At 41.4% G+C, this 26,518-nt stretch overlaps 1 protein-coding gene across 1 annotated transcript in view; it reads left to right on the forward strand.

Moving 5' to 3' along the window:
* grin2da (glutamate receptor, ionotropic, N-methyl D-aspartate 2D, a) overlaps window positions 1-26,518 on the forward strand; it is a 185,973-nt gene that overhangs the window by 105,910 nt on the left and 53,545 nt on the right. The window contains exons 7-9 of the mRNA XM_030741133.1: window positions 4,748-4,953; window positions 8,991-9,159; window positions 15,417-15,570. Coding sequence (XP_030596993.1) covers window positions 4,748-4,953; window positions 8,991-9,159; window positions 15,417-15,570 — 529 coding nt within the window. The remainder of the gene's footprint in view (window positions 1-4,747; window positions 4,954-8,990; window positions 9,160-15,416; window positions 15,571-26,518) is intronic.

A 26,518-nucleotide genomic window follows, 5' to 3' on the forward strand; every position in this document is an offset into this window, starting at 1 on the left:
ATAAATTTTCAAAATAATATGCAGACTAAGTGGGATGGCAATAAGACTAGAAAACTAGTGAGAAAGTAATGAGTGTTGTTGCACGGATCAAACACGTAGTCTCCACAGGTCAGACATGATCTGATGCTTGTATTAGATCAAGCAGCTTATTAGTATGGGTAGGTTTTTAAAACCTACAGTTTGCAGTCTAATTTTTGATAATCTGTGCCATTGTTCCTCTTTGATACGTTCTAAGGCTGTGTCTGCCCACGGATGCTCACCTGTGCTTATTGAACTCCCGTTTTCATATTTGATGAGAATTAAAAAATACAGCGACTCCTGTTTGAGTCAGATATTGGCAGAGCCTCGTTGCAGCTGGATCCAGACACTGAATACTGAACAGACATGTTGATAGATGTCTGAGGTGTCTTGTTTTGAATTCTTTATGTATCAGAATATATTTAATTAAATTGCTCTTTAATCAAGCTTCATGGTGTTGACACCATAATTTATCATGCTTTCAGAAGTGTTCTGTTGTTGCAGCTTTATAAATGATTTTGCTCAGAGGCCGGTCTCATTGGAGCTTGCTTGGAGGGCTTGATTACTACAATTTACAGCTGTTTTGCACGCACGGCAGCCCAGCAGAGAAAAAGAGAGGCAACATCACTTAATAGAAGTTTATGAATCCACTGCTGGCAAGAGTTGCGTGGATGAATGCATGTCCATCAGTGCTTTGCTTTCCGTAAAATGGCTGCCAGACCTACAGCAACTATTAAGTGAGCAGAGGCTGTATCCTGGTTGTAGCTTTAGGCAAAGAATCCATCTGTCCCTGACTTTTTTTTTAATATTCGAGTCGGGTCTGTTTAGCATTGAAGGACACAAAGGGCTGTTTTTATTAAAACGGTTTGCCTGTTCTATGGATGGGAGACATCATTTGTAAAAACCACAGAGTCTAGGACCGTGTCCATTCCACCAAAATAATGACAGAACCAAAAGGTAACGTTCACAAAATAACTACAATCTTACAATTTACACTGAAGGTTTCAAGCCTGTCACAGGGAATGAACAGAATCAGTATATAAGCAAAGATGTGCGATTTAACAACACAATCAGTTAAACTGTGTTTTCAGGATCTCCTACACCATTTAAACGACACTCAAGCAAGTTAGCAAATTGGTTTTACATCGTATTTAATAAAGATCAATGTCTTCAGTCCAGCTCCATTAGTTTGTTCCTTCCTATAAGCTCATTGGCCAGTTTGTAACGTGGTTTCTGTTTGTTCACACTGAAGTCTGAACTGAAGCCGAACTCACTGACATCACTGTGACCCTTATCATTCTCCCCCCGAAGACTTTATGAAGGTGAAGTCACAGCCTAATGCACATAGTTGTATTTTAATATAACATTCATACATAAATCTGTTGGCATATTAAACTAAGAGGCTGCAAATAATAAACTTAGAGGATGTTTTTTTTTTATTATATTGTTTTAAAATATACTTTCCAAAGAATACAAAACTGTTACTTTAACTCTGCCAGATTTATTCATATTGATTTAAACCTTGTAGATGCAGACGGTTGTGACAGTGATTTAGTCTGCAGCAGTCTTTGCAGTTGCTGTTCTCATCACTGAGTGTTTGGTCTGTGAATGAAAAAGGTCTTCTAGTTCCCAGATAGATGAGTTTTACCTTTGCAGCTGCAGCAGCAGCCATTTGTTTTATAGTAAATAGAACAGTGTGTGTGTGTGTGTGTGTGTGTGTGTGTGTGGGTGTGTGAGAGACTGAGCAGAAGAAAAAATATAAAGAAAATCAAATATTCTAAGTCATTGATTGTGAAAGGCTTTTTTGGGGTGTCAAATTATGGACAGGAGAAGGGCAGAAATCAATGCTCTGTATGATTACTGAGCCTACAAAGCATTTTGGGTGCAGTGACTACAAAAGCAACGGTTCTTTCAGACAATATCTGCCAGAGTGCTGATTCTGAACATGGCGCCTCAGACAGTGAAGAGGGGGCCGTGAGTTTCAGCAGGACACAGTCGACTCTATTTGGTGATCCTAAAAATATGGAAGTGCTGCTGTAAGCACTAATGTCTAAGGTGCTTTTGCTTACTGCGTTGTCTCAAGTGGTCAAAATATCCAATAGAGTCCAATATGGTGATTGGATCGTGCTCACCCCTCGACGCTCCCACAGAACTATCAGACACAAGATTTGATTCAACAGTTTTTAGACATTGTGCTTATTGCAGTGTCATCTAGTGGTGTAATGCTGCATTAGACCACTAATGACTTTTATAATTGTTGCTGGGATCCATTTCTAGTTTCAGCTCATTTTTAAACAAAGATGCAGCCAGTTCATTTCAGTAATGACAATATTCTACCACAAATATGAGCCCACTGCACCCAATGAGGGATGGAGCAATGTACTAACCAACATGAGATGGTGTATGCATACTAGGCCGAGCCGATATTCAGTATCGGTATCAGTCCAATACCGATCCTGGCCTAAATTACTGGATCGGATATCGGAAAGAAATAAAAAATGCAATCCGATCAGCTGCATTACAGGTCTCCGTCTTCTTGTGGGTTTGCGGTTGACCAAACCAGCTTAGAGCTGCATTACCGCCACCTACTGGAATGGAGTGGATCAGGAAATAACCCCCTCTGTTCTCCGTCGCTGCGACGGATTCCCTTCGACACTGAGTGGATCATGTTTTCCGCCTCCACCGCTCTCTGCGTGTTTGTGTGTTGTGCTCGCTGTGCTGAGAATTTCAGCTGCTATTTTTTTCTCTACTTCAGCTCCTGGACATATTGCTAGAGCGCCAGTGATTGTTCGGTACCGCAAGGATCCCTTCCCCATCAAAATATTTTGATACTTTAATCCCTGATTTGTGACTAAATATAGACCTGCAGTAGAAATGTATTTAGGAGAATGCTTGTGAATATAAAGCATTACAAGATTACGCTCACGTATCCCCCAGTTTTTCAACATAAACACTGATAACACAACAGCAAAGCGGCGGAGCCGGTGAGCTCAGATGGAGCGGAAGAAAGTTTTCTCCCAGTAACCTCCATTAAACCTTTACTGGGAAACAGCTGGAGGTCCTTCATCAACCAGCTGATCAGTAAGTGAAGAAAAGAGAACTTTGTAGCTGCTCCATCCACCCTGTTTGTTTCACACAGGGAAAAACTGCAGTACGGAAGTTAAAATATGCAGATGAACTGCTAATATGAAAAAAAGTATTTCTTATCCAGTTACTCGGGTAATTGATGGTATAATTTATTGAATACTCGATTGCTAAATTAAGTGATAGTTGCAGCCCTACTGAAATTTGCAACATACCATAAGCCAGTGCATCACCTTCTCACATAGGAGCAACAGGACTCAGGTGAAAGAGCGATTGTTGTAAGTAAGTAAAGTTTATTTATATAGTGCTTTTCACAGACAAAAAGTCACAAAGTGCTGTACAATAATTAAAACACAATGTCACAAAAACCTGAAAAAACAGATAAAACACCATGTAAAAACGTGACATTACCATATTAAAAGAAAAAGAATAAAATAAAGTCAACAGAAAGCCTGGTTAAACAGAAAGGTTTTCAACTGTATTTTTAAGACTCCACAGAGTCAGCTAAATGGAGCTGGAGTGGTAAACGGTTCCAGAGCTTTGGCACCACTGCCTAAAAAGCTCTGTCCCTCCCTGGTTCTTAGTCTTGTATGTGGGACAACTAATATATTTTGATTTTGTTGTGAGACTGCTGACGTATGTAAAATGTATCCAGGCATTTGAAATCAATTGTTTTTTGTTTCTTTTTTTTAAAAAGATCGGATTTGTATCGGTATCAGCAGATAAAATATCGGTATTGGTACCGGACCAAAAAAAGTGGTATCGTGCCATCCCGAATGCATACTGTAGGTTTTACATGTCTGTCTCTCTGGAAACAGTGTGTAAGGCTCTCATTAATGAACTGGCCATAATGCCAAGACAAACTCATTCTGAAATTCAGCAAATACACACAGTCTGAGCAAAAAGAGAGAAAAAAAGAACTCAAAGACTGTCAGCGAGGACTCAACTGGCATGCAGGATCTCAAATAAACACAGTGAATAGCTGCTTCTCTGTGCTTGCAAGGACTGGAAGGAAATATCATGCACCAGATATGCCCTTCTAATTTTAAGACAGACTTTACTGCAGAACGTTTTCTATCATTAGATAGTTCAACAGAAAACATGAAGGTTCACACTGTTGGAACATTAAGGTGGTGTAGGCCCTCCACCTTCAGTTCACACTAAGGCAGTTTGCATGTGAGTGCAAATAGGATGTGATAACCCCCCCCCCCCCCAAGTCTAAGACCATAGTTTTTTGGGAGAAATGTGGAAAAGTGGGATTATCATGAGAACTTGTTCACTAGTGACAGTGGTAAAATACAGCGTGAGATAAACCAGCACTAATGCAGGTGTTAACCCACACTGTTATAGTGAGAAAGGAGCAACGCTGGAAGGCAGAGCTTTTAAATTCTCAGTCAGTCCAAGTTTGGACTGCTCATTAGCTCTGGGTAGTGTCTGTAAAGAATCAGATTGTGGATTCATAGGAATATAGGATTCCCAGTCTCAGGCTTAGAGATGACATGAATGAAGAACATCAGGAAGCTCAGAGTAGTCTTCTACAGTTTCTAAATACATTGCATTGTCTCTTAAAACTCATAAATCTTCCATGACCGGATACGTCTGCCTGAACTGTGATGAGCTGATTGTGGGTTTGTATGCTGCACAGGTTGGCTGGTGGGAGAATGGACACCTGCGACTTCGGTATCACCCCTGGTCTCGCTATGGCTCCTTCTTGAAGCCCCTGGATGACTCCCAACACCTTCGAGTGGTCACACTGGAGGAGAGGCCCTTTGTCATAGTGGAGCCTGCTGACCCAGGCACTGGCTCCTGCATCCGGGACTCTGTACCCTGCCGCATGCCAGTTAACTCCAGGTAATCCACAGCCGCCCCGCCCGCAGAACAAACAGTGAGCGTGTCAGGGAGTGCCGCTGTGCAGGCAGGATGGAGGACCCCAAATGCAGAACTCAGGAACCGTGTACTTTACATGCAGGTTTTATTGCTGGCATGCCATACAAAACATGAACTCTCTCTGGACACAGACCATGGGAAACAGGAACTAACCACAAATAACTAAACACAAAACTATGGTAACTAAAATCCTTATACATAACTCAACAACTCACAGAACATAAGGTGCACTGGGCCAACCCCCCAGGCTCACGACAGAGCAAAACTCTTCAAATGTTGCATTCATTGTCACTGGATGGCAAAAATTATTCAAGTATTCAATTCACTTCAATTTTATTTATATAGCATCAAATCACAACAAATAGTCGCCTCATGGGGCTTTGTACTGCGGGTAAAGACCCTACAGTAATACAATGCAGTACAGTAACAAGCGTCTCGCTGTTCCAGACATGAACTTCAGACGACATCAGGAGACCATCGAGAGAACCCTTCCTCACATGTAGCATACAACAGCAGATATTTGGCTCCAGATTCAGTTTTACTGTTTTTATTTGTATTCTCACATACTGCTCCATCTGCTAATGTGAAAAATTATAGTTGCCGTGCATGTGTAAAAACAGCTTAAGATGGTATGATTTCAGGTCAGTATCAGAAAATAATCTGCAAAACCATTCAATCGTACTCGCGCACCTTCTTCGCCTAATTTAAGGTTTATTCTTAACACCTAAGCATCCTTTTTAGCCTGAACATTAGCATCTCTATGCTGCTACAGAAAATTGATTAAACAACATTAGTGTGCCACATCCACACTTTCTTCACCTGCAGTGATGACCAGTCATTTCTGGGCTTTGACTCACTGAGAGACAATGGAGGTATAAGAGTCACAAATAAAAATATGAAATAATAATAACTGCTGTGAAAACAAAAATAGATGGAATTGCAATATGTTTCTGTAACAGTTGGAAATAGGTGGCAAGGGAAGATGACCTGTAGTCTGGCCATAAGCTGAGAGAAACAGATAGAAAATTGATCCATCTATAGTGTTCTAAGAATATAGCAGGAGTGTTACAACAGCAGCTGCTTTAGTACATAATAAGTGCTTCCTCCCAGACTTCTTATCAGCTGGTAAACCCTGGTAGAAAATGGGAAAGAAGTTTCAAAAAGTTGTTAGATAAAAACCATCCTGAAAACCACGAGGTCCTGTGTCCTAATCCCCGGAGAAATTGAGTTGTCTGGCCTCGCATCTGAGAAGAAGACAGTAAATCTTTATCATCTCCAGGTGCCGTGAACATACAGAAAAAGGCTTTAAAGAAAAGCTTTGCTGCTGGGATCAGTAGATTAAAGCATCACAAAATACTTCATTATCTCGGCTGAATTTGAGGAAATGCATTTGTGTCACAGCACCCCCCCCCCCCCCCCCCCCCCCCCATTATTAGTTATTTGGTATCAGATTAAAGTTTGTGTTTTAAAACCATGGGTTTACAGCTTTTCAATAGAATCATGATGGAGAGAGCAAAGCAAAAGGAGGTTAATCTTTTCTTGTCCTACAATTAAGTTTCATTTGAGGCAGACAGACACAGACAGACTGACAGAAATTGAGCATGTCTGTGACTGTGCGCTGCTCCTTGTCTGTCCCAGATAAGCTTCCTTCCTGTCAGCGTACGGCCGGGCTGAGAGAGAGGGAACAAAATTCATCCTCCATCAATTATTCTGGCTGAGAGACAAGTTTGCTCTTTTGCTAATCAGCCCACTTTGACTTATTACTTTCCCTTATACATGTTTACCTGCTTTCTTCTTGCTCTTTTTATTTTTGTTCTTTTATTACTCACCACCAAGGTCACGTTTTATTTGCTCAGTGCTGAATAAAATAAACACAATAAATATCACCCGAGCATAACCAGGCACTAAACGTAAAACTACGTTTTTCCCCCAAAACATTTCTTGCTTTATCAGTGTCACATCACCTGTGTTAAATGGCTTGAACACAAAACATAATAATCCATAGCTGTGCCCGTGGGACTGCAAAGATGAAGACGCTACAGTTCTCTAGATGTTCAGTCCTTGAACCTGTTTTTGTTTGTGAAGCTACCATCATTGGGAATCAGCAATAATGTGATACATGTGTTAAGCACCATTTACTTATTTATTCTAGCTGCACAAATCAATATGAAGCTTGTTGTACTGCTCCTACGCCGCCCCAGAACATTGTGATGTCATGCATCTGTTTGCTAGACAGCATCTAAACTGCAACCACAGCATGTGGTGTGTACCGTATTTTTCGGACTATACGTCGCTCCGGAGTATAGGTCGCACCAGCCAAAAAATGCATAATAAAGAAGAAAAAAACATTTATAGGTCGCACTGGACTATAAGTCGCACTTTTTTGGGGGGGGGGGGGGGTGATAGAATCTGAGACTCAGAGCAGAAATTCCATCTTGAACGGCAATTTAAAATAATAATGGATTAAAGAACAGGACGAACACGGTTACGCCTACGTTATGCTAACGTAGCACATTCAGCTACATGACGCACAACGAACACGTGTTCGGTATGTTAACGTAACATTAAGTTATTCAGATAACCATAGCATAAAGAACATACTAACAAGTTATTCAAACCATCAATCCATTGAATTCTTCATCCTCGGTGTCACTTCTAAACAATTCCGTACACTCCGTAGACGAAGCGCCGCTTCCTCTTCTGTGTCGCGTTAGTCAGACTCGTCGTCAGCTGCAGTTCCAATTATTCCAGCCTTTCTGAATCCCAACAGGATGGTTTGTCACTGAAGCCCATGTTTTCTTGATCCATCCAATGACTTCCAGGAAAGTTGGGTGGCGCATTCTCCCAGTTGCTGTTAAGCTGTGCTCTCCGTCCATCATCCACTGCGCCCACAGGTTACGCAAGACTGCCTTAAAGCTGCAGTTCACGGAGATGTCAAGTGGCTGGAGTATTTTGGTTCATGTGTTATAAATGTCACATATACGTCGCTCCGGAGTATAGGTCGCACCCCCAGCCAAACTATGAAAAAAAGTGCGACTTATACTCCGGAAAATACGGTATATATATATATATATATATGAAAACATTTATTCAATTTTATTATCTTATTTCTTTAACTGAATTAGTAAAAACATTAATAAAAACTCTAAATAATTTCCTCCATTCCTCGTTAGGAAGTAAGCAAGTGTGTAAAATGTATTTCTATAATGTTTATTAAGACAAGAAACTGGTCACAGACATTTACAGATGAATCAATAAAAAAACAAATACCAAATTTCACACTGTCTGTCCATTCAGACGTATTTGTCCTGCAGCTCTATACAAATGTAAAGAGCACTTAAACATTTCAACGTCAGACTTTTAACTTAAAAACTGCCAAAAGCACATTCTGCATTGTTAGCTAACAGAGCCAAGAGGCTGAGTGACTGAAGGACCATCAGCCGCCACGTGCTATGAAGAGCTGATGGAGGACACAGAAGCCACTTGACTGATAGACATCTAAATGTACTTGCATTCCCATATGTGCACGATGATGCCCATGATGCTCTGGTAAAGTATTTGCAGTATGAAGCCTGGCTGAAAAGAGACGTTTGAAGGTCTTTGTGGGAAATTTGTTTCCTTAGATTGGATCTAAGTGCACAAAATGGAGTTTATTTCCATTTTAATAATGCGGCACTTTTTCCTCCTGAACTATCTGACCTCTCGCGCATTGCTTCCCCATACACAACAGCCCAGACTGTCAGTATCGATCCACTCACAGTCCCCTGGTAATAATTCATACCTTCCTCTCTTTCCTCAGCCTTTAGTTCTTCCTCTGTTATGAGCACCTCAGGGGGAGAACATATGTTCATTTTCTAACAAGCTCATTTTTTCTTTTTCAATTTCTTTAACAGACAAGCACCTCGTTTTGGTCGGAGTGACCCTGAAAAAAATCTGACATGTTTTTAAGGACGTGTATTCATTATGTCACCCTTCTGTCTTTTCTCACATCATCTCCTCAGTTTGGTGATCGACGGCGTTAGGCCCATGAAGCACTGCTGTAAAGGGTTCTGCATCGACGTCCTAAAGCGCCTCGCCAAGATTGTAGGCTTCACCTATGACCTTTACCTGGTGACAAATGGGAGGCATGGGAAAAACATTGATGGGGAGTGGAACGGCATGGTGGGAGAGGTGAGCCTCCTAAACCCCTTCTGTACAGCCTTTTATTTGTACAACTGTGTGCCGGGGAGGATGGGGCCGTGCTTGTTCTGCCTTTAAGTCGGCAGCAGATGTTTTGACAACATCTGTGTAAAAGGGGGCGCCAGCATGGCAGGACAGCGGTGACAGGTAATTACTGTTTATTCTTTATTCGTGTGGATTCATTCTCTCTCTTTGACAATCCTTTCTTTAAAGGTAAAGAATATTTTGAGGTGAACTTGAAAGAAAGGCAGATGGGAAACGTGAAAGTGACGTCAGAGGTCAAAGGTGACATGACATTTGGATAATGTGATATTTCAAATCCCCATATAACAGTGTCATTTACTAAATGTTACCAATACAGTCAAAGGCAGCAGAATTTTAAGCAGAGTTTTAAATATAACAGAGGTCAGAGGTCCAAAATAACCCGATACTTAGAATTCCCGTGTATCATTCCCTACATGCCCTGTATGCACGAACAAACATGGTTTAAAATAGCTCCATATGGCATTATCATCACTGTGACCTTGAACTTGAAGGAGAGGTCAGAGGTCAAATGTGACATGATATTATTAATTTTTATATATGTTCTATATGTTGACAATACACAGCACACTTGTAAGAATCAGAGTTATAAGTTATGAGGCTTTTTGCCCAATAAATCATGAAGTTGACCTTGAAGACCTCGGTGGATGTGAGCCACATTTTAATGGGTTGTTATAATGACCCCCATATACACCCCTGCTGAGTTTGATCAGAATTCACTCAAAACTTTTTGAGCTATCGTGTTTACAGACAGAATGACACGCAAACAAACGCTCCCAAAAACATTACCTCCATGATGGAGGTAATAAATATGTAAGTTGTATCATTGTGGCAAATTTAACTTCAAAGAAAATCACGAGCAGTTGTAGCATAATTGTAATATAATCAGTGTAGGGTATTGTATAATTGATTAAGAAGAAAATGTCTCTACTACAAAAACATCCACAGTGAGTTTCACCAACCAAATTCTTTTACCGACCCACTAAAATGTGTTTTTGCCTAATCTGTGTCTGTGGGTTGAGCCTTAGTCTTTTGAGTGAGGGTTGTGCACTTGGTATGTCGTTGATGCAGTTAATAAATGTGATGCTTTATTCATTTTAAACAAAGCATCAAAGTGTTTATTGTGTAATAACCCATGCATTTGCCTTTATTTCTGGTGCTTAGCAAAGCTATTTATGTCCTGTTCCACGATGTTTGTACTGAACACATCACTGAAGAGCTGGTATCAAACTCCCGTCACTCTGACAAAATGCAGCATGGGGAGAGACAAAGTGGAAGCTCATGAAAATGTGTGTTCAGCTGGGAGAAGATGCAGCGTGCACACTGCGTCTCCTCTGGGAGCGTGTTCTAAAATTCAGCACCATGACCCTTTTTTGTGTGTGTGTGTGTATAAGATAATGTAGTTATGTTTTAATTCTCCTTTTTCCCTGTGCTGTAGCTCCATCGTTTTCCCTTTTCTGTTTTCTTTCTTTTGTTGTGTTTACAAAGAGGGGGTTTGATTCGAGGGCTCCTGTGAAATTCTTTTTATCCTGCCTCAAATCCTTTAAAACGTGACCCACCGAGAGAGTGGATTGGACCTGAATCGAAGAAGCAGAGAGAAAATATGGAGGGAGTCTGTCAAAAAGATTAGTGCTGGAGAAGCTGGGGGGGGGGGCAACCCAGACTGTGAGATTGCTTGAACATGACCGTGTGTGTGTTGGCAGATACCATGGTGTTTCTGTGGTGCCAATCCCCCTGTGGTGGCTGGATTAATGAAGTTGGTTTAACATGGAGTTAAACATGGGGATGCAAATGATCACAGTCTGTGTGTGTTTGTGTGTGTGGACTTCTGGCTTTGTGAGGGCGGTTTTACATCATTAAAATGAAGACATTTTTGGAGAAAGTCATAAATTTCTGGTATGCACTCGTTCAAAGGTTGAAGATTGCATGTCTTTTGCGTGAGCATGCACTCAATCCGGCATTGACTCTGCCAGTTTGTGCAACACCTAGTAACACATGTTATCCCATTTGACAATGTTCCAAATACATTCCTGTATTGCCAGGAATATCGCAGTGACAACACTTTTTCCTGCAGTCTCATGGTGTCTTTTTCAGACACTATTGACACTGTTGGACTACTGTGACTGTTTAAAAAACACATTATATTGGCAAAAGCATTCACTCACCCTCCAAATCATTGAATTCAGATGTTCCAGTCTCTTCCAAGGCCACAGGTGTATAAACCAAGCACCTAGAAATGCAGACTGCTTCTACAAACATTAGTGAAAGAATGGCTCGCTCTCAGGAGCTCAGTGAACAGTACCTGTCTGACTGCATTGTGCCAAGTGTAAAGTTTGATGGAGGGGGGGTTATGGTGTGGGGGTGTTCAGGAGTTGGGCTCGGCACCTTAGTTCCAGTCAAAGGAACTCTTAATGCTTCAGCATACCAAGACATTTGGGACAGTTTGATGCTCCAACTGTGTGGGAACAGTTTGGGGATGGCCCCTTCCTGTTCCAACATGACTGCACACCAGTGCACAAAGCAGCTCCATAAAGACATGGATGAGCCAGTTTGGTGTGGAAGAACTTGACTGGCCTGCACAGAGTCCTGACCTCAGCCTGATAGAACACCTTTGGGATGGATTAGAGCAGACTGTGAGCCAGGCCTTCTCTCCAACATCAGTGTCTGACCTCACAGATGTGCTTCTGGAAGAATGGACAGAAATTCCCATAAACACTCCTAAACCTGTGGAAAGACTTCCCAGAAGAGTTGAAGCTGTTATAGCTGCAAAGGGTGGGCCCACATCATATTAAAGCCTCTGGATTAAGACTGATGTTACTCAGGTTCATGTGTGTGTGAAGGCAGACGAGTGAACACTGTTGGTAATCTGGTGTATGATAAAGGAGTATCCAGTGTGTTACAATGTGAGTCTAATGGCCTCTACCAAGTATTAGCATGTGAAGACATTATGAGGACAGGCTATGTATACATTCATTCTCAGAGCCTCAGAGATACAGGTGCCCCCCCCCCCCCCCCCCCCCCCCCACACACACACACACACACACACCTCCCCCTTCTCCTTTCTTTCTTGTATCCCAGCTGCCTCTTGCTCAGCTTTGCTAAGTAACTCATTAAGCTGCCTAATTATCTCAGCAGACAAACACATGTGCACAGGGACATCTCAGCCCATATGAAAACTGTTTTTCCCTGTGATACCAATTCTGTTGAAAATAAGCAACAAAGCACTTTTTTGTGTGTTTGTCCTTTTCCTCGTGTGTGCTGCTATTGAAATACTTTAACTAAACACCTCTCGTATCCTGAAAAAGTTACATATCACCAAGACAAATGTGTATGATCACGCATCAGCAAACCTCAGTGCCCTTGCTGCTGAGTGAAAGCCTTCATAGTTGGACGTTTTTGCTATTTGTCATCATTTCTATCAGAATCCTTTTTCTTTTTTTTTTTGGCCTTCTTCACTGAATGCTTCCCAATCAGCCAGTAATTTCCTACATTCTTGGGGTTTTTTCCCACCCTTTACCGTGAATCACTCTGGTATAATAATTTTTTGTTCGCAGCATGAAGTCTATGCAGCAGTGAAGCACTTCCTGAACAGAAGTGCCACAGGTGTTGCTTTCAGACCTCGCTGTATTCAAAAATCTGAAATTAACAAGTTGAATTAAATGGAGTGATTACCATGGAGCGATTGATCAGGCAGAGAAGAACCAATGACATGTTGTGAAAAGTGTAAACCTGTGCGTCATCAGACTCTTGTAGAAGTTCACTTTATGGCATTTCCAGAGTTTTTCCCCACAGAAACAAACTTTAGTGGTTTAACAGTTTCTGCCTGCACGTATCCAAACCATGGGCTCAATCTCATATTGCTAAAGCATATTATCTGTCCCAGTATGCATAACCTAAGTTATTGATTGATTTTTTGTTTCTTTTCAGTCACTTTTTCTGTGCTTCTATGAATATTTCCTCTTAGCTACAAAATACTGTAACACATTTTTAATTAGGTTCTGGGAGTGATGTTAAAATCATTGGAAGTACTTCAGACAGCTAAATGCACCAGGTGTGACGCTGACTTTGGACTTTATTTTTGAGGACTATCCATTTGGATCCAGTACTTTATTAGCAAACCACATGATAATAATATGATAATAGCGTATTATAGAAAATACATAAAAAAAACATTTTATCTCTTTGTCAACAGATAACTCACAGACAGCTGATCAGTACTGGAACTAAGTTATAGCAGAAGAAAACTATATAATAAGTTTACAGCAATCAAAGTTTGTCTGTTGTAAAATGAAGGAACTCCAGCTATGCACTGTAATTCAGAGCATGGTATTATTATTATTATTTTTATAGTAGGAGAACTACAATAACAACCCTGCCGCCAGTATGTTATAGATAATCTATACATCCATCTTTAACAGGGTGGTTATGGATGAGCTGACTGTGCAGGAACAATAACTTCCAATAACATTAACTTGGTTTAACAAACTTTCATTATTGCAGCTGTTGATTTGCTGCATATCCTTAGCAGTTATTATACTATCATTTTCAGTGAAATGTTTAGCATTTAGTCATTAATGCCTTCATTACAGACATGTCTGAACAACATCAGTAACTGAGGGTGACTGTAAAATGTTTGGGATTCCTAAACACCATCACTAATAACTACAATCCTCTTTGGTTGTTACAATTACAAAAAATGTGTCATTTTCCAAATATGTATCAGTATACTGCAAAAAGAGTCCCACATGCAGAATTTTCAGACTGCAGTGCTGTTATTCTCCAGTTCACAGGTGACAGCTGGGAACTGCAGTGTAACAATGTATCAATCCATACTTTGGATTTTCAGAGGTAAAGAGGAGGAACATTTTAGAGCAGCTTACTTTAGGAGCCCGATGAAAAACGTCTCAGGTGTGTCTGCTGAGAGACTGCAGAGTCTTTTGTCTTTCACAGACTTTTGGTGCCAGGCCAGGACTGACTAATGAACTTCTGGTCCACAGCCAGCTCCTTTAACCTCCACAGTCCCTCTTCTGCAGTCAAGTAACCTCTGTTACCTGCCAGGTGAAACACCAACAGGGCTGTGAATTCCCTCTCTTCTTCACCTTATGTCCACCTGAGCCTCGTTTACAGCTGCCAGAGGAGCTGTGTGGAAGACCACAGCACAATTTAATGTTGCAAGTCACAGCAAAAGAATCCTGCAGTTAACTTTCAGCAAAAGTGTTGTGAAGCAGACTTATAGGTTGTTTGTTCAAACTGTAATTAGGCATATTTTCAGTAGTGCTTTTTTAAAAATACAACTGTTTTGGGGTCCCATGGGACCCCAGTCAAAACACTCACAGTACTCAGTCAGTCGTTTTAAAAAAGAGAGGCTTCATTATGGGAATGTTCCAGACTGGAAGTTATCAGAACACTGGAGACATCACCAGATCGACCTGAGACAACTGGGATGAGTCCTGGTTATAAAACTCTCATAAAAAGGAAAACTGATCCTGCTACATGGCGAGTGCTAAGCCAAGAGGCAGCATCCCCCCTTTCAGACTCAGTGGTCTCAGGCTCTCATTGCTGTTTCTTTTTCTGCAGATGATGTGGTTCTCTTGGTCTTATCAGGTGGTGACCTCCAGCTGACAATGGGGTGGTTTGAGGGGAAAGAGGAGCAGGAGACTGATGGACAGATTGGTGTTGTAATGATCTCTTGTGAAGAGAAAGCTGAGCGTGAAAGCAAAGCTGTCAATTTACAAGTTGAGCTACGTTCCTACTCTCACCTGCGGTGATGAGTGCGTAGGAACTGGGCAGTGGGTAGTGACAGGTGCTGTTCAGCAAAAGGAGCTTCTTTCATCCAGGACATGGACTTGTTTCAGTTTTGTCCCAGCACATCAACTTAAATCAGGTTGTCTTGGTTTGTAGTAGTTGAGGGAAAAACCTTGAAGTTTGTTATAGTGTTGCAATTGATATTCTGGTATACAGTGAGCAAATAGACACAAAGATGGCCCAGAACTGAGGTAGAACAGTTCTCCTGTGTTCCTGCACACAGACTATAAAAACTGCTTGCTTCCATACCCAGACCTCTGCATGCACTGTTCTTATGGGCTATTCAAAGTTATTTGCTTCAGGTTTGAGTGAATGTGTTGTTTTTGTCTTGATTCTTTTTTACTTTGTATCCAGAGTTTTTGCAGTTCTTTGAGTTTAACTTCAGATGCTCTGTTTTCCAGGTGGTTTCCAACAGGGCAGACATGGCCATCGGCTCACTCACCATTAATGAAGAGAGGTCAGAGGTCGTAGAGTTTTCTGTTCCATTTGTGGAGACTGGCATCAGTGTCATGGTTTCTCGCAGTAACGGCACAGTATCACCTTCTGCGTTCCTTGGTAAGATGTTTTAAATGACATATACTTTGGCATTCTATGAATCTGAATATATAAAACATTGTGGTTTGACATTAAAAGATGAATTGGATACGAGAGCAACATGAACTTTTGTGTCCAGATGTTTCCAGGTGTTTTAACCTCACAAAGCTTCTGTACTTTTGTTCATGAAGTCTCCTGTGAACAGCAGATTGTGATCCCCTCACTGCTGACCTCTGGAGGTTATTGATGATGTCACTACAAAGTTTCTGTCATCAGCTGCTGTTGGGTTCCTCGGTCTATCTGTTCCACACCCGTTACTTAGAACACCAGTGGTGACTTTCTTCTTCAGGACCCTCCAAACGGTTGTACTGGTTATGGCTAATTTTTGTGTGATGGCTCTGACTGATTTTCTATCTTCTCTCAGATTCACAGCTGCTTATTAAAAAAATGGTGGGTTCAGTCAGCAGGTGCTATCTTCCGAACTGTGAGATCCAGGTGGAAACACCTGGAAACAGCAAATGTGGCTCTTTTATCTTATATTGTATCTTTTTGCTGTAAAAGTTGCCATGTTTTCATGTTGCTTTCTGTGTGAATAAGCATTAAGGCATTATTAATGAGCTGTGTGCCAACAGCTCTAACTGCCATCAGTGAGGGGCCAAATCCAAGAGCCAAATCACAACATCTGACCTTCTTTTAGAACGTGGTCCCTTTCACCTCAGCCAGGATCTTTGCTTCAAAACTTTCTTTCGCCACCCAGGATGCAGATCATGCCTTCCTGGGAAGGCCACCTGACAGCTTGAAAACCTCATCAATTCAGGTTTATACAGTCTGAACCCTTTCAGTGAGCAGAAGCTCACCTACAAGCCAAAGACAGTAACTGACATTACACTGCAGGTATGACACTGCTGAATGTGAACACCCCGGATTATAAGTGTACATAGGAATCTTTATTCTCCATGTTAAGCTATAAAGTAGGGATCATAAACTCATGAACCAGCATGAACCTAGCTCAATAATGCAAAAGGAAATTCCACTCAATTCAAATTCCACGTAAGGAGAAGGTGAGAATCCTAAAAAAAAAGCAATTTAGTTCAGCTGTGGATGAAAGATGAGCATAGACTGTGATACAAATACAGCTAAACTCTATTTTAATTTTAAATTCTTGTACTGCACAAAATGGGATTGTGGGCTTATAGTAGGCCCAGCAGAAAGCATAAAGAATATAAGAAGCACACCTCTGTTCCCACTAAACTCCCATTCTCTCTGTGCCCTACTTAACTGATTATTTTTGAAACAAACCAAGTGGGTATTTCACTTTTATTTTTGTCATCAGTGGATTTTATTCCCTGACACACGTAAAGCTGAGCTCACCAAAATCAAATGAAATTGAAATGGTTTTATTAAAAAGGCCCCCAAAAACCCACCCTGTGATGGAATCAGGTGGAACTCGTGTGGAAAAGCTTATTGTCCAACTGTTTAACAGTCAGTGAGGTCTAAAAACAGGTGATTTTTACCCTGGAGGCCTGAGTTCCAGTCTTTAGGTTGAGTTCCAGTCTTTAGGCCTGAGTTCCAGTCTTTAGGTTTGAGTTCCAGTCTTTAGGCCTGAGTTCCAGTCTTTAGGTTTGAGTTCCAGTCTTTAGGTTTGAGTTCCAGTCTTTAGGTTTGAGTTCCAGTCTTTGGGCCTGAGTTCCAGTCTTTAGGTTTGAGTTCCAGTCTTTAGGCCTGAGTTCCAGTCTTTAGGTTTGAGTTCCAGTCTTTAGGTCTGAGTTCCAGTCTTTAGGTGTGAGTTCCAGTCTTTAGGTTTGAGTTCCAGTCTTTAGGTTTGAGTTCCAGTCTTTAGGCCTGAGTTCCAGTCTTTAGGTTTGAGTTCCAGTCTTTAGGCCTGAGTTCCAGTCTTTGGGTTTGAGTTCCAGTCTTTAGGTTTGAGTTCCAGTCTTTAGACCTGAGTTCCAGTCTTTAGATTTGAGTTCCAGTCTTTAGGTTTCAGTTCCAGTCTTTAGGCCTGAGTTCCAGTCTTTAGGTTTGAGTTCCAGTCTTTAGGTTTGAGTTCCAGTCTTTAGATTTGAGTTCCAGTCTTTAGGACTGAGTTCCAGTCTTTAGGTTTCAGTTCCAGTCTTTAGATTTGAGTTCCAGTCTTTAGGTTTGAGTTCCAGTCTTTAGGTTTCAGTTCCAGTCTTTAGGTTTCAGTTCCAGTCTTTAGATTTGAGTTCCAGTCTTTAGGTTTGAGTTCCAGTCTTTTGGTTTGAGTTCCAGTCTTTAGGTTTGAGTTCCAGTCTTTAGGTTTGAGTTCCAGTCTTTAGGCCTGAGTTCCAGTCTTTAGGCCTGAGTTCCAGTCTTTAGATTTGAGTTCCAGTCTTTAGGTTTCAGTTCCAGTCTTTAGGTTTGAGTTCCAGTCTTTAGGTTTGAGTTCCAGTCTTTAGGTTTGAGTTCCAGTCTTTAGGTTTCAGTTCCAGTCTTTAGATTTGAGTTCCAGTCTTTAGGTTTGAGTTCCAGTCTTTAGGTTTGAGTTCCAGTCTTTAGGTTTGAGTTCCAGTCTTTAGGCCTGAGTTCCAGTCTTTAGGTTTGAGTTCCAGTCTTTAGGTTTGAGTTCCAGTCTTTAGGCCTGAGTTCCAGTCTTTAGGTTTGAGTTCCAGTCTTTAGGTTTGAGTTCCAGTCTTTAGGTCTGAGTTCCAGTCTTTAGTTTTGAGTTCCAGTCTTTAGGTTTCAGTTCCAGTCTTTAGGTTTGAGTTCCAGTCTTTAGATTTGAGTTCCAGTCTTTAGGTTTCAGTTCCAGTCTTTAGGTTTGAGTTCCAGTCTTTAGGTTTGAGTTCCAGTCTTTAGGCCTGAGTTCCAGTCTTTAGGTTTGAGTTCCAGTCTTTAGGTTTCAGTTCCAGTCTTTAGGTTTGAGTTCCAGTCTTTAGGTTTGAGTTCCAGTCTTTAGATTTCAGTTCCAGTCTTTAGGTTTGAGTTCCAGTCTTTAGGCCTGAGTTCCAGTCTTTAGGTTTGAGTTCCAGTCTTTAGTTTTGAGTTCCAGTCTTTAGGTTTCAGTTCCAGTCTTTAGGCCTGAGTTCCAGTCTTTAGATTTGAGTTCCAGTCTTTAGGTTTCAGTTCCAGTCTTTAGATTTGAGTTCCAGTCTTTAGGTTTCAGTTCCAGTCTTTAGGTTTCAGTTCCAGTCTTTAGGTTTGAGTTCCAGTCTTTAGGCCTGAGTTCCAGTCTTTAGGTTTCAGTTCCAGTCTTTAGATTTGAGTTCCAGTCTTTAGGTTTGAGTTCCAGTCTTTAGGTTTCAGTTCCAGTCTTTAGGTTTCAGTTCCAGTCTTTAGGTTTGAGTTCCAGTCTTTAGGTTTGAGTTCCAGTCTTTAGGCCTGAGTTCCAGTCTTTAGGCCTGAGTTCCAGTCTTTAGGTTTGAGTTCCAGTCTTTAGGTTTGAGTTCCAGTCTTTAGGTTTGAGTTCCAGTCTTTAGGTTTCAGTTCCAGTCTTTAGGTTTCAGTTCCAGTCTTTAGATTTGAGTTCCAGTCTTTAGGTTTGAGTTCCAGTCTTTAGGTTTGAGTTCCAGTCTTTAGGTTTGAGTTCCAGTCTTTAGGCCTGAGTTCCAGTCTTTAGGTTTGAGTTCCAGTCTTTAGGTTTGAGTTCCAGTCTTTAGGCCTGAGTTCCAGTCTTTAGGATTCAGTTACAGTCTTTAGGTTTCAGTTCCAGTCTTTAGGTTTGAGTTCCAGTCTTTAGATTTGAGTTCCAGTCTTTAGGTTTCAGTTCCAGTCTTTAGGTTTGAGTTCCAGTCTTTAGGCCTGAGTTCCAGTCTTTAGGTTTGAGTTCCAGTCTTTAGGTTTCAGTTCCAGTCTTTAGGTTTGAGTTCCAGTCTTTAGGTTTGAGTTCCAGTCTTTAGATTTGAGTTCCAGTCTTTAGGTTTGAGTTCCAGTCTTTAGGCCTGAGTTCCAGTCTTTAGGTTTGAGTTCCAGTCTTTAGGTTTGAGTTCCAGTCTTTAGGTTTCAGTTCCAGTCTTTAGGCCTGAGTTCCAGTCTTTAGATTTGAGTTCCAGTCTTTAGGTTTCAGTTCCAGTCTTTAGATTTGAGTTCCAGTCTTTAGGTTTCAGTTCCAGTCTTTAGGTTTCAGTTCCAGTCTTTAGGTTTCAGTTCCAGTCTTTAGATTTTAGTTCCAGTCTTTAGGCCTGAGTTCCAGTCTTTAGGTTTCAGTTCCAGTCTTTAGGTTTGTGTCGCTGTGTGGCTGGATTTTGATCAGTTTAAGGAAAAGAACAGTTTGGGTTCAAATACAGCCTTTATACCCTTCCATTCATCCATCTCACATGACTACAGTAACATTGCTAATAATCTGGGTTCCTTTCTGTTTATCAATGATCAGCATGGACGATAACACACTTTCTGTCTTACTAATAGGTGCAGGAGGGCGACTCCATGCTAGCCATGTTGCAGTGAATAATGGTGGTTTAATGAGCTGATAATATTCAAAGCAGGTGCTTCAAGGACCCTGAATTAAATAACTGTTCCAGGGGCTGTAATGAAAGCCAGCCCTTATCAGGGTTTCTCACTGCATGATTTTTCCAAAGCAGCACTTCACAGAAGTAGTGATGGAAACGGACCCATATGTTTTTTTTGATTAATATCATTCTATAAACAATAAGAACTTAATTGTGGGAGGGAAATTAGTTTCTTACATTTGTCTTTCATATCTTACACTTTGGGAGCGGGACTCTAATAATATAAAAATAATATAAAAAAATGTAAAAGTACTTTTACAAGTCCAGTAGGTGCTATATGAATGAAGCAGCCTTTAATGATCAGTTGAGCATTTTGACTCTGTGCAAACTGCTTTGATGAGCAGCAAGAACACCGTGCAGAAGCTGTCCTCAATGGAGAAGACAGCTGTAATCAATTTGAATCAATGAAAAGGATCAGCTGATCAACTGAGAGGCAACAACCATATATGAAATAAGATCATCTCCTCCCGTACCTCCAGAGCTCTTCCAGCACTGCTACCTGGAAGTCCCATTCTGCCCACATCCACCTGCATCTGCAGTTTGGGCTGCATCTCCTCCACTGTGTCCCAACACTGACCCTGCAACCTGAATTTCATTATGGAGAAGTGCACGATGCTGCGAGGGCTCACATCTGTCAAATAGGGCATGATGGCAGTCATCGCCTGTCTCGGTGTAGCCAACAGTTTTATTTATTATTTAGGGTTTCATGTGCTGTGGTACAAACCGCAGTTCATTCCCCCTGAAGCTTCCTCCCTGGATGCCACAGCACCTTACAGCCCATTTCTGTGTAGACAGTCTAACCCTGGGACACTTTCACACTCCAGGGAGCTTGGCCATTACTAAATCACATGTGTTTTTTTCTTTTAAGAGTAAAGTCGCATTTTTTTATCACAGCTACGTGAGTCAGCAAACAGGACCCCAGATGCATGAGCTATTAATCACTAATGGGCTTTAAGATTTCCTTTAATCTCAAGGATTTTTGAAGGGTTAAATTAATGTGCTAGAACAGCCCCGATAACTTACATAAAACACTGCGCTGTAAATGATCCGCAGTTATGTAAGACCTGCCTTTGTCTTGAAAAGGTTCAAACTCCTGGCTCAAAGCACAGCTCAAAATGCACAGTTAGATTTAATATTCTCAGCATTCAAAGGGACTCCCACAGCAATGCAAGCTAACTTATTTCCACTCATTTTAAAAATACAGCTTATGTCTCAGGCAAAGTTGGCCTCTCCTAACATAACGCCTCTTAATTTACAAATCTTCTTAGTCTGATTCCAGACACTTCCAAGCATGAAAAGATGATATTTGAGAGAATTGGAAGCAGAGCGAAATGACAACAAAGAAAGAGAGTGATGGATGAAGAGAAAGATGTTACACAGAGAGAGGACTCCTCCTCGTGTATCAGTACAAACCAAACAGAGTGAGAGAGAGGTGGAGTGGTTTGATAGAGACTGATGGAGCTGTTTCAGATGCGCTCAGATATTTTAATCTGAACAGCGCCTGGTTGACATGCTGCTCCATGTTTATGTGTGTGTGTGTGTGTGTGTGTGTGTGTGTGTGTGTGTGTGTGTGTGTGCGTGTGTGTGCATGTGTGTGTGTGTGTGCACGCGGACCAGATGAGATCATACCCTGTAGCAAAAATGACTTGTTAACACTGAGCAGTGTCTCAGGCGATCACTTTTTAAACCCTCCATCTGTGCTTAAAACCTGCTTGTGTGAGTACAGCGCACATTCTGCAGTATGCAGCTTTGACATTATAAATCTCTACACTGTATAACTGAGTAAACATTAGTGTAAAATAACCTTTATATTATACTGCCATATATCATCTGTTTCTCCACAGCCCATTCAAACCTGGAAGTCAGTCTGTAATAAAAGCAATATTAATTTTTTTCCACATTTTTGGTTATTTAATAACAACTAAGTCTGCTCAAAGATGTCACTAATATGCTTCCTTTATAGACCTGATTCCTCCCCTGTATTCCTTAAGGGATTGATTTCATACTTGCACAGCTGCAGTAGTACATCTATCCATCTGTCAGAGGAGATTTAGAAGACAATCTGAAACATGTCATGGTTGGACGGAGGTGCAAAGCTCCCAAGGCTGTTTTATCTTAAGTCTGCTGGGCCACAGGGCTGACAGCAAGTCCACACTGTAGCTTTGGCTGTGTGTTTGTGTGTGTGTGTGTGTGTGTGTGTGTGTGTGGGTTGGGGGGGGGGGGGGGGGGGGGGTCACGGGAAAGCATGAAATCTAAAAAAAAAAAAAAAATTAAGCAGGTCAAACAGAGGTAAGAGTGAGCACAAACATATAAGGAAAGGTCAGCGGTGAAAGAAAAGCGTGCTGTGACAGTTCTTTCTGATGAACGGGGGGGCAATGAGAAACCACCTGTGAGCCAGGGAGCTGTAATCTGTGGATGCTGGGCTGGTATACCCACTCGCTGTGCATTAGGCCCCAGAAGTGAAATTAAAACTGAATCAATGGATAATGAATTCTAGGATCTGGTTCCACTGTGGGCATTTTTGCTTCACAGCAAAAAGGTCGAGGGTTTGAATTCACCAGCCGGCTGGGGTCAGGTTACCTGGTGGTCCTAAATTGGCTGAAGATCTAAATGTGGGTGTTAATGGTTCTCTGTGTTAGCACTGTGATGAGCTGCTGACCTGTCTAAGCCCCCCCAACCCACAACTGGACAAGCAGTGAAGACAATGTAGCATTTTGAAAACATCACTGTGCAGCAGGGTTATTATAGTTAATGAAAACGAACGAAATAACGAAAACTGAAATTGAAAAAACATTGTCGTTAACTGAAATAACTAAAAACTACAATTAAAAGGAAAAAACGATAACTAACTAAAACTCTATTGTGAGTTTAAAAAACTAACTAAAACTAACTGAAATTATTGTGGATTGATCATTTTTCCGCTCTCCGAGTTTAAGCTGGGAGCGCCGTCGGGCAGCTGTGTGCGTGCGTGTGCACGAGGAAGCGGCAGCGTGGACCCGCTCTGAACCGACCGGGTTCAGAGCGGGTCCACGCTGCCGCAACGCTGTGATGAACCTGTTCAGTCCTTGTGTGTTTCCATCTACTTTATCAGTGAGAGAATAACAATCAGGAATAATAATCAAAGCATCAGTATAAGGACTCACAAATGTCAGCAGATTCCTGGAGGGAGACTGCTGTCGGAATGGACGAGTGGAAAAACAGGGACAAATATGTTTGCAGCAAAAAAACTTGAGGATAAAGAGCGAGGACCAAAAAAAGTCCCAGCTGGCACCACAGCACACGACCACAAGGTAATTAACACACACAACACACACAGCTACACAAGCATAAATGCGGACATGAGGTCGGACACTTCCGTAGGTTGTGTACAGAGGCTGCAAAGACCCTGCAAGTTTAATCAGCGAGCGTCTAACCAAGCTAGCTCCAAAACAGAAGCAGCTTCAGGTGGTGAGAACATCAGGATGCAGCTGGATTTGACCTTTGACTCCTTCAAACAGTTTGTTTTTGTTAAACACCACATGTAGGTGTTGTTAATCTGCTGCACTGACACTGGAGTTTATTGTGAGTTTATTGTAGAATTTATTGAGTTTGGGAGTTCATATTTTTCTTTGTTTCTCCCTGTTGATGTTCATGTGTGTCCTAATTATTACACATTTTGCATGTAGTGCTGCTGTCTGTGAACTGTTGGTTGTTGAATATATTTCTTTATGGTATCTTTTGGTGAGTTTTTATTACACAATAGTCACTTTTGCGCATTGAATCTTGCACCTGACAAAGTACGAAAATACTAAAACTAATACTGAAACTAATGAAACTAAACTAAAACTAAGCATTAAACCTAAAGTAAAAACTAATAAAAATGAGCAAAACCGCTCTGAAAACTAATTAAAACTAACTGAATTAGAGAAACAAAAGTAACAACTAACTAAAACTAAACGATAATGTAAAATCCAAAACTATTATAACCCTGCTGTGCAGAGGACTCATCTGTCTGCTGGATGTCCTTAAAACGTGGCTGCGTGCTCGACCCAGCAGGTGTTCCTTCTGTCTGTTTTCAGTCTCATACTCTTCTGTCAGTTTCTTGGAGGCGGTCAGTTTGAGGAGCGTGGAAACATTTTCTTTGACTCTTTAAACATTTAAGATTGTCCTGCTGGGACCTCTTTTTTCTAACCTGACATTCTCTGACAGTGTTTTCTCACTAAAACACGTCTGATGACTCCTTTCTGCTCGTTTTCTGCTCTCAGGAAAGGATTCATATTTTTCTTCCATGGTAAAAACATTACACAGATACCTCCTGCAGGTCGAATGTGCCTGAACTTTCCCTAAACGTTGAAAGGAATGTGGCATTCATAATAACCTGTCACAGTTTCTTGTCATTTGATTGCATTTTTATCAAGGATAAAGAATTATTTACAGATCTGAAATACCCAAAGATTCATTTAATAAATAACTTGGTGTAGCATCTGTCTCAGCATGAATGAGGAACCAAAAATAGAAAGAAGCACATTCTTGCCCTGACCGGTGACAAAGTGATCTCAGCCTGTGCTCAAACTGAATGCATTTTTTTCCTTTAGCTCTTCTTCACCTCTGCGCCACATTTAATGAAATTCAGCTTGGTAATCCTGCTGTCAGAGAGACAAAGTAACCATGCCAAACACATGCCGTACCTCCGCCTCCGAGCTCACCTTCGGCGGAGAGACGGCCGACTCAGCGGTCCGTATCCTTCGTTGTCCCGGTGCATTTACGTTCCTGCAGCATGCATTAGTCCTTTCAAAGCAGGGTCCTTAGTGCCTGTAGATCGCAATTAAACCTTCAGGCAGCTTATACTCTGCCATAACCCTCACAGCTTCTTTAAGGATTTGGTCTGTGTGCTACAGAGTGAAAATTGTATTAATTCTGTGTTAACTATTTCTGTCTTTGAAAATCAGAACGTGTAAATTATTTCTTCCTTTACAGAAATCTCCACATTCTAAACAAAGAGGAATCGTTTTATCTAGTTTTTCTAGTAATTTATCCAATTCCTCTAAAAATGTATTGTGTGTGTGCGATGCAGCTTCCATCCAAGAGAGATAACACAGTTGACTGCACGTGTCGACAATAACGATTCAATAAAGATTCAATAAAGCCTCAGTAACCTTTGTGAATGAGAATATGAGACAGACACAAAGGTCTGCAGACTGCACAGCTGGAGAGGACACACACTCAGAGGGTGATAACAACAAACGCTCAAACTGTCGAGGAGCCTGAGCGGGTGGAGGGAAGGAAAGGCAACGCACGTGTCTGTGTGTGTGTGTGTGTGTGTGTGTGTGTGTGTGTGTGTGTGTGTGTGTGTGTGTGTGTGTGCATAGATTAATGAAATCAGCACTCAGTGTTGTTACCTGTCTCTATGATATAAACTGGCTCTTTCTGCTGCTCTCAGTTCTCAGAGAACTAGGGTCACCGGTTTGAATCCCTCTATTCCTGCTGGGACCAAAATGAATTCATACGCTGTCACTTTACTGAGCAGCTGCTGCTAAACCGCATAAACCCTAACCCATGTGCTCCAGTGGCGCTGCTCACTGGCACAAGGGCCAGAGGTCGTGACTATTAAAGAGGACATCTTTGAAAAAGACCATATTTGTTGCACTGACTTTTTCTGGGTATAAAAATAGACCTCCTCCTGTCCCATACTGAACTCCATCACAAGAGTGAAACAATATAGCTCAGTGCATCCTAACTCAGGTTAACAGCACTGTGTGAACTGCTGCATTTTCAATAAGAGTGAACAAAACCTGATCAAGCTCAGCTTTGACTGACAGGTAAATATAAATACCTGCCAGCGCACACAAGTCAGTGAAGCCACGGCTGTGTCTAATGTTTGAAATCTCAGTTAGACCCTGCTTATTCAGCGATCACTGCTGCTGAGTCTGAAAATGCTTCACACAAAGGAATCTAATCAAATATACCGAATCGCTTTGAGGTCGCTTCCTTTAGGATACGCTAACGAGAAGCTGAGCGCTGCATGCACAACTCAGGCAGCAAATATGCTGCAAGAAATGCTAAAAAAACATTTTCAGTTGAAATGGCTCAAAGCTACACAGCAATGACTGACTACAAGATAGTGTTTGCAGTTTGATGCCTGATAGAAATTAAAGCAACCAAAATATACCGAGCGTGGCACTGATGCGTGTGCCACACAAATGAGCTGCTCCACATTTTCTCCCAGTTTATCGCTGCGGTCCGAGTCGTCCATGAATCCTTTTCCTGTGACGGTCCATCCGCACAGACCGTACGGATTCTCCGTAGCTCAGGTCATTTTAAGACTGTAGCAGTGTGGTTTTACTGCACTGCAGCTGCCAGAGAAATGTTCCTAAAATTAGTGATTACATGTCTACACTATAGTATAAATGTTCAATATTCTGTGAATGACTGTTATTATCTACAGTCTCCTTCACTGTAACACTGAAGGCAGAAAACAAGACCATCACTAAAGCTTTTTTTTTGTAGAGAAACTCATTTGC

Source organism: Archocentrus centrarchus, chromosome 11 (assembly GCF_007364275.1).
Source record: "Archocentrus centrarchus isolate MPI-CPG fArcCen1 chromosome 11, fArcCen1, whole genome shotgun sequence".
NCBI classification, from domain to species: domain Eukaryota; kingdom Metazoa; phylum Chordata; class Actinopteri; order Cichliformes; family Cichlidae; genus Archocentrus; species Archocentrus centrarchus.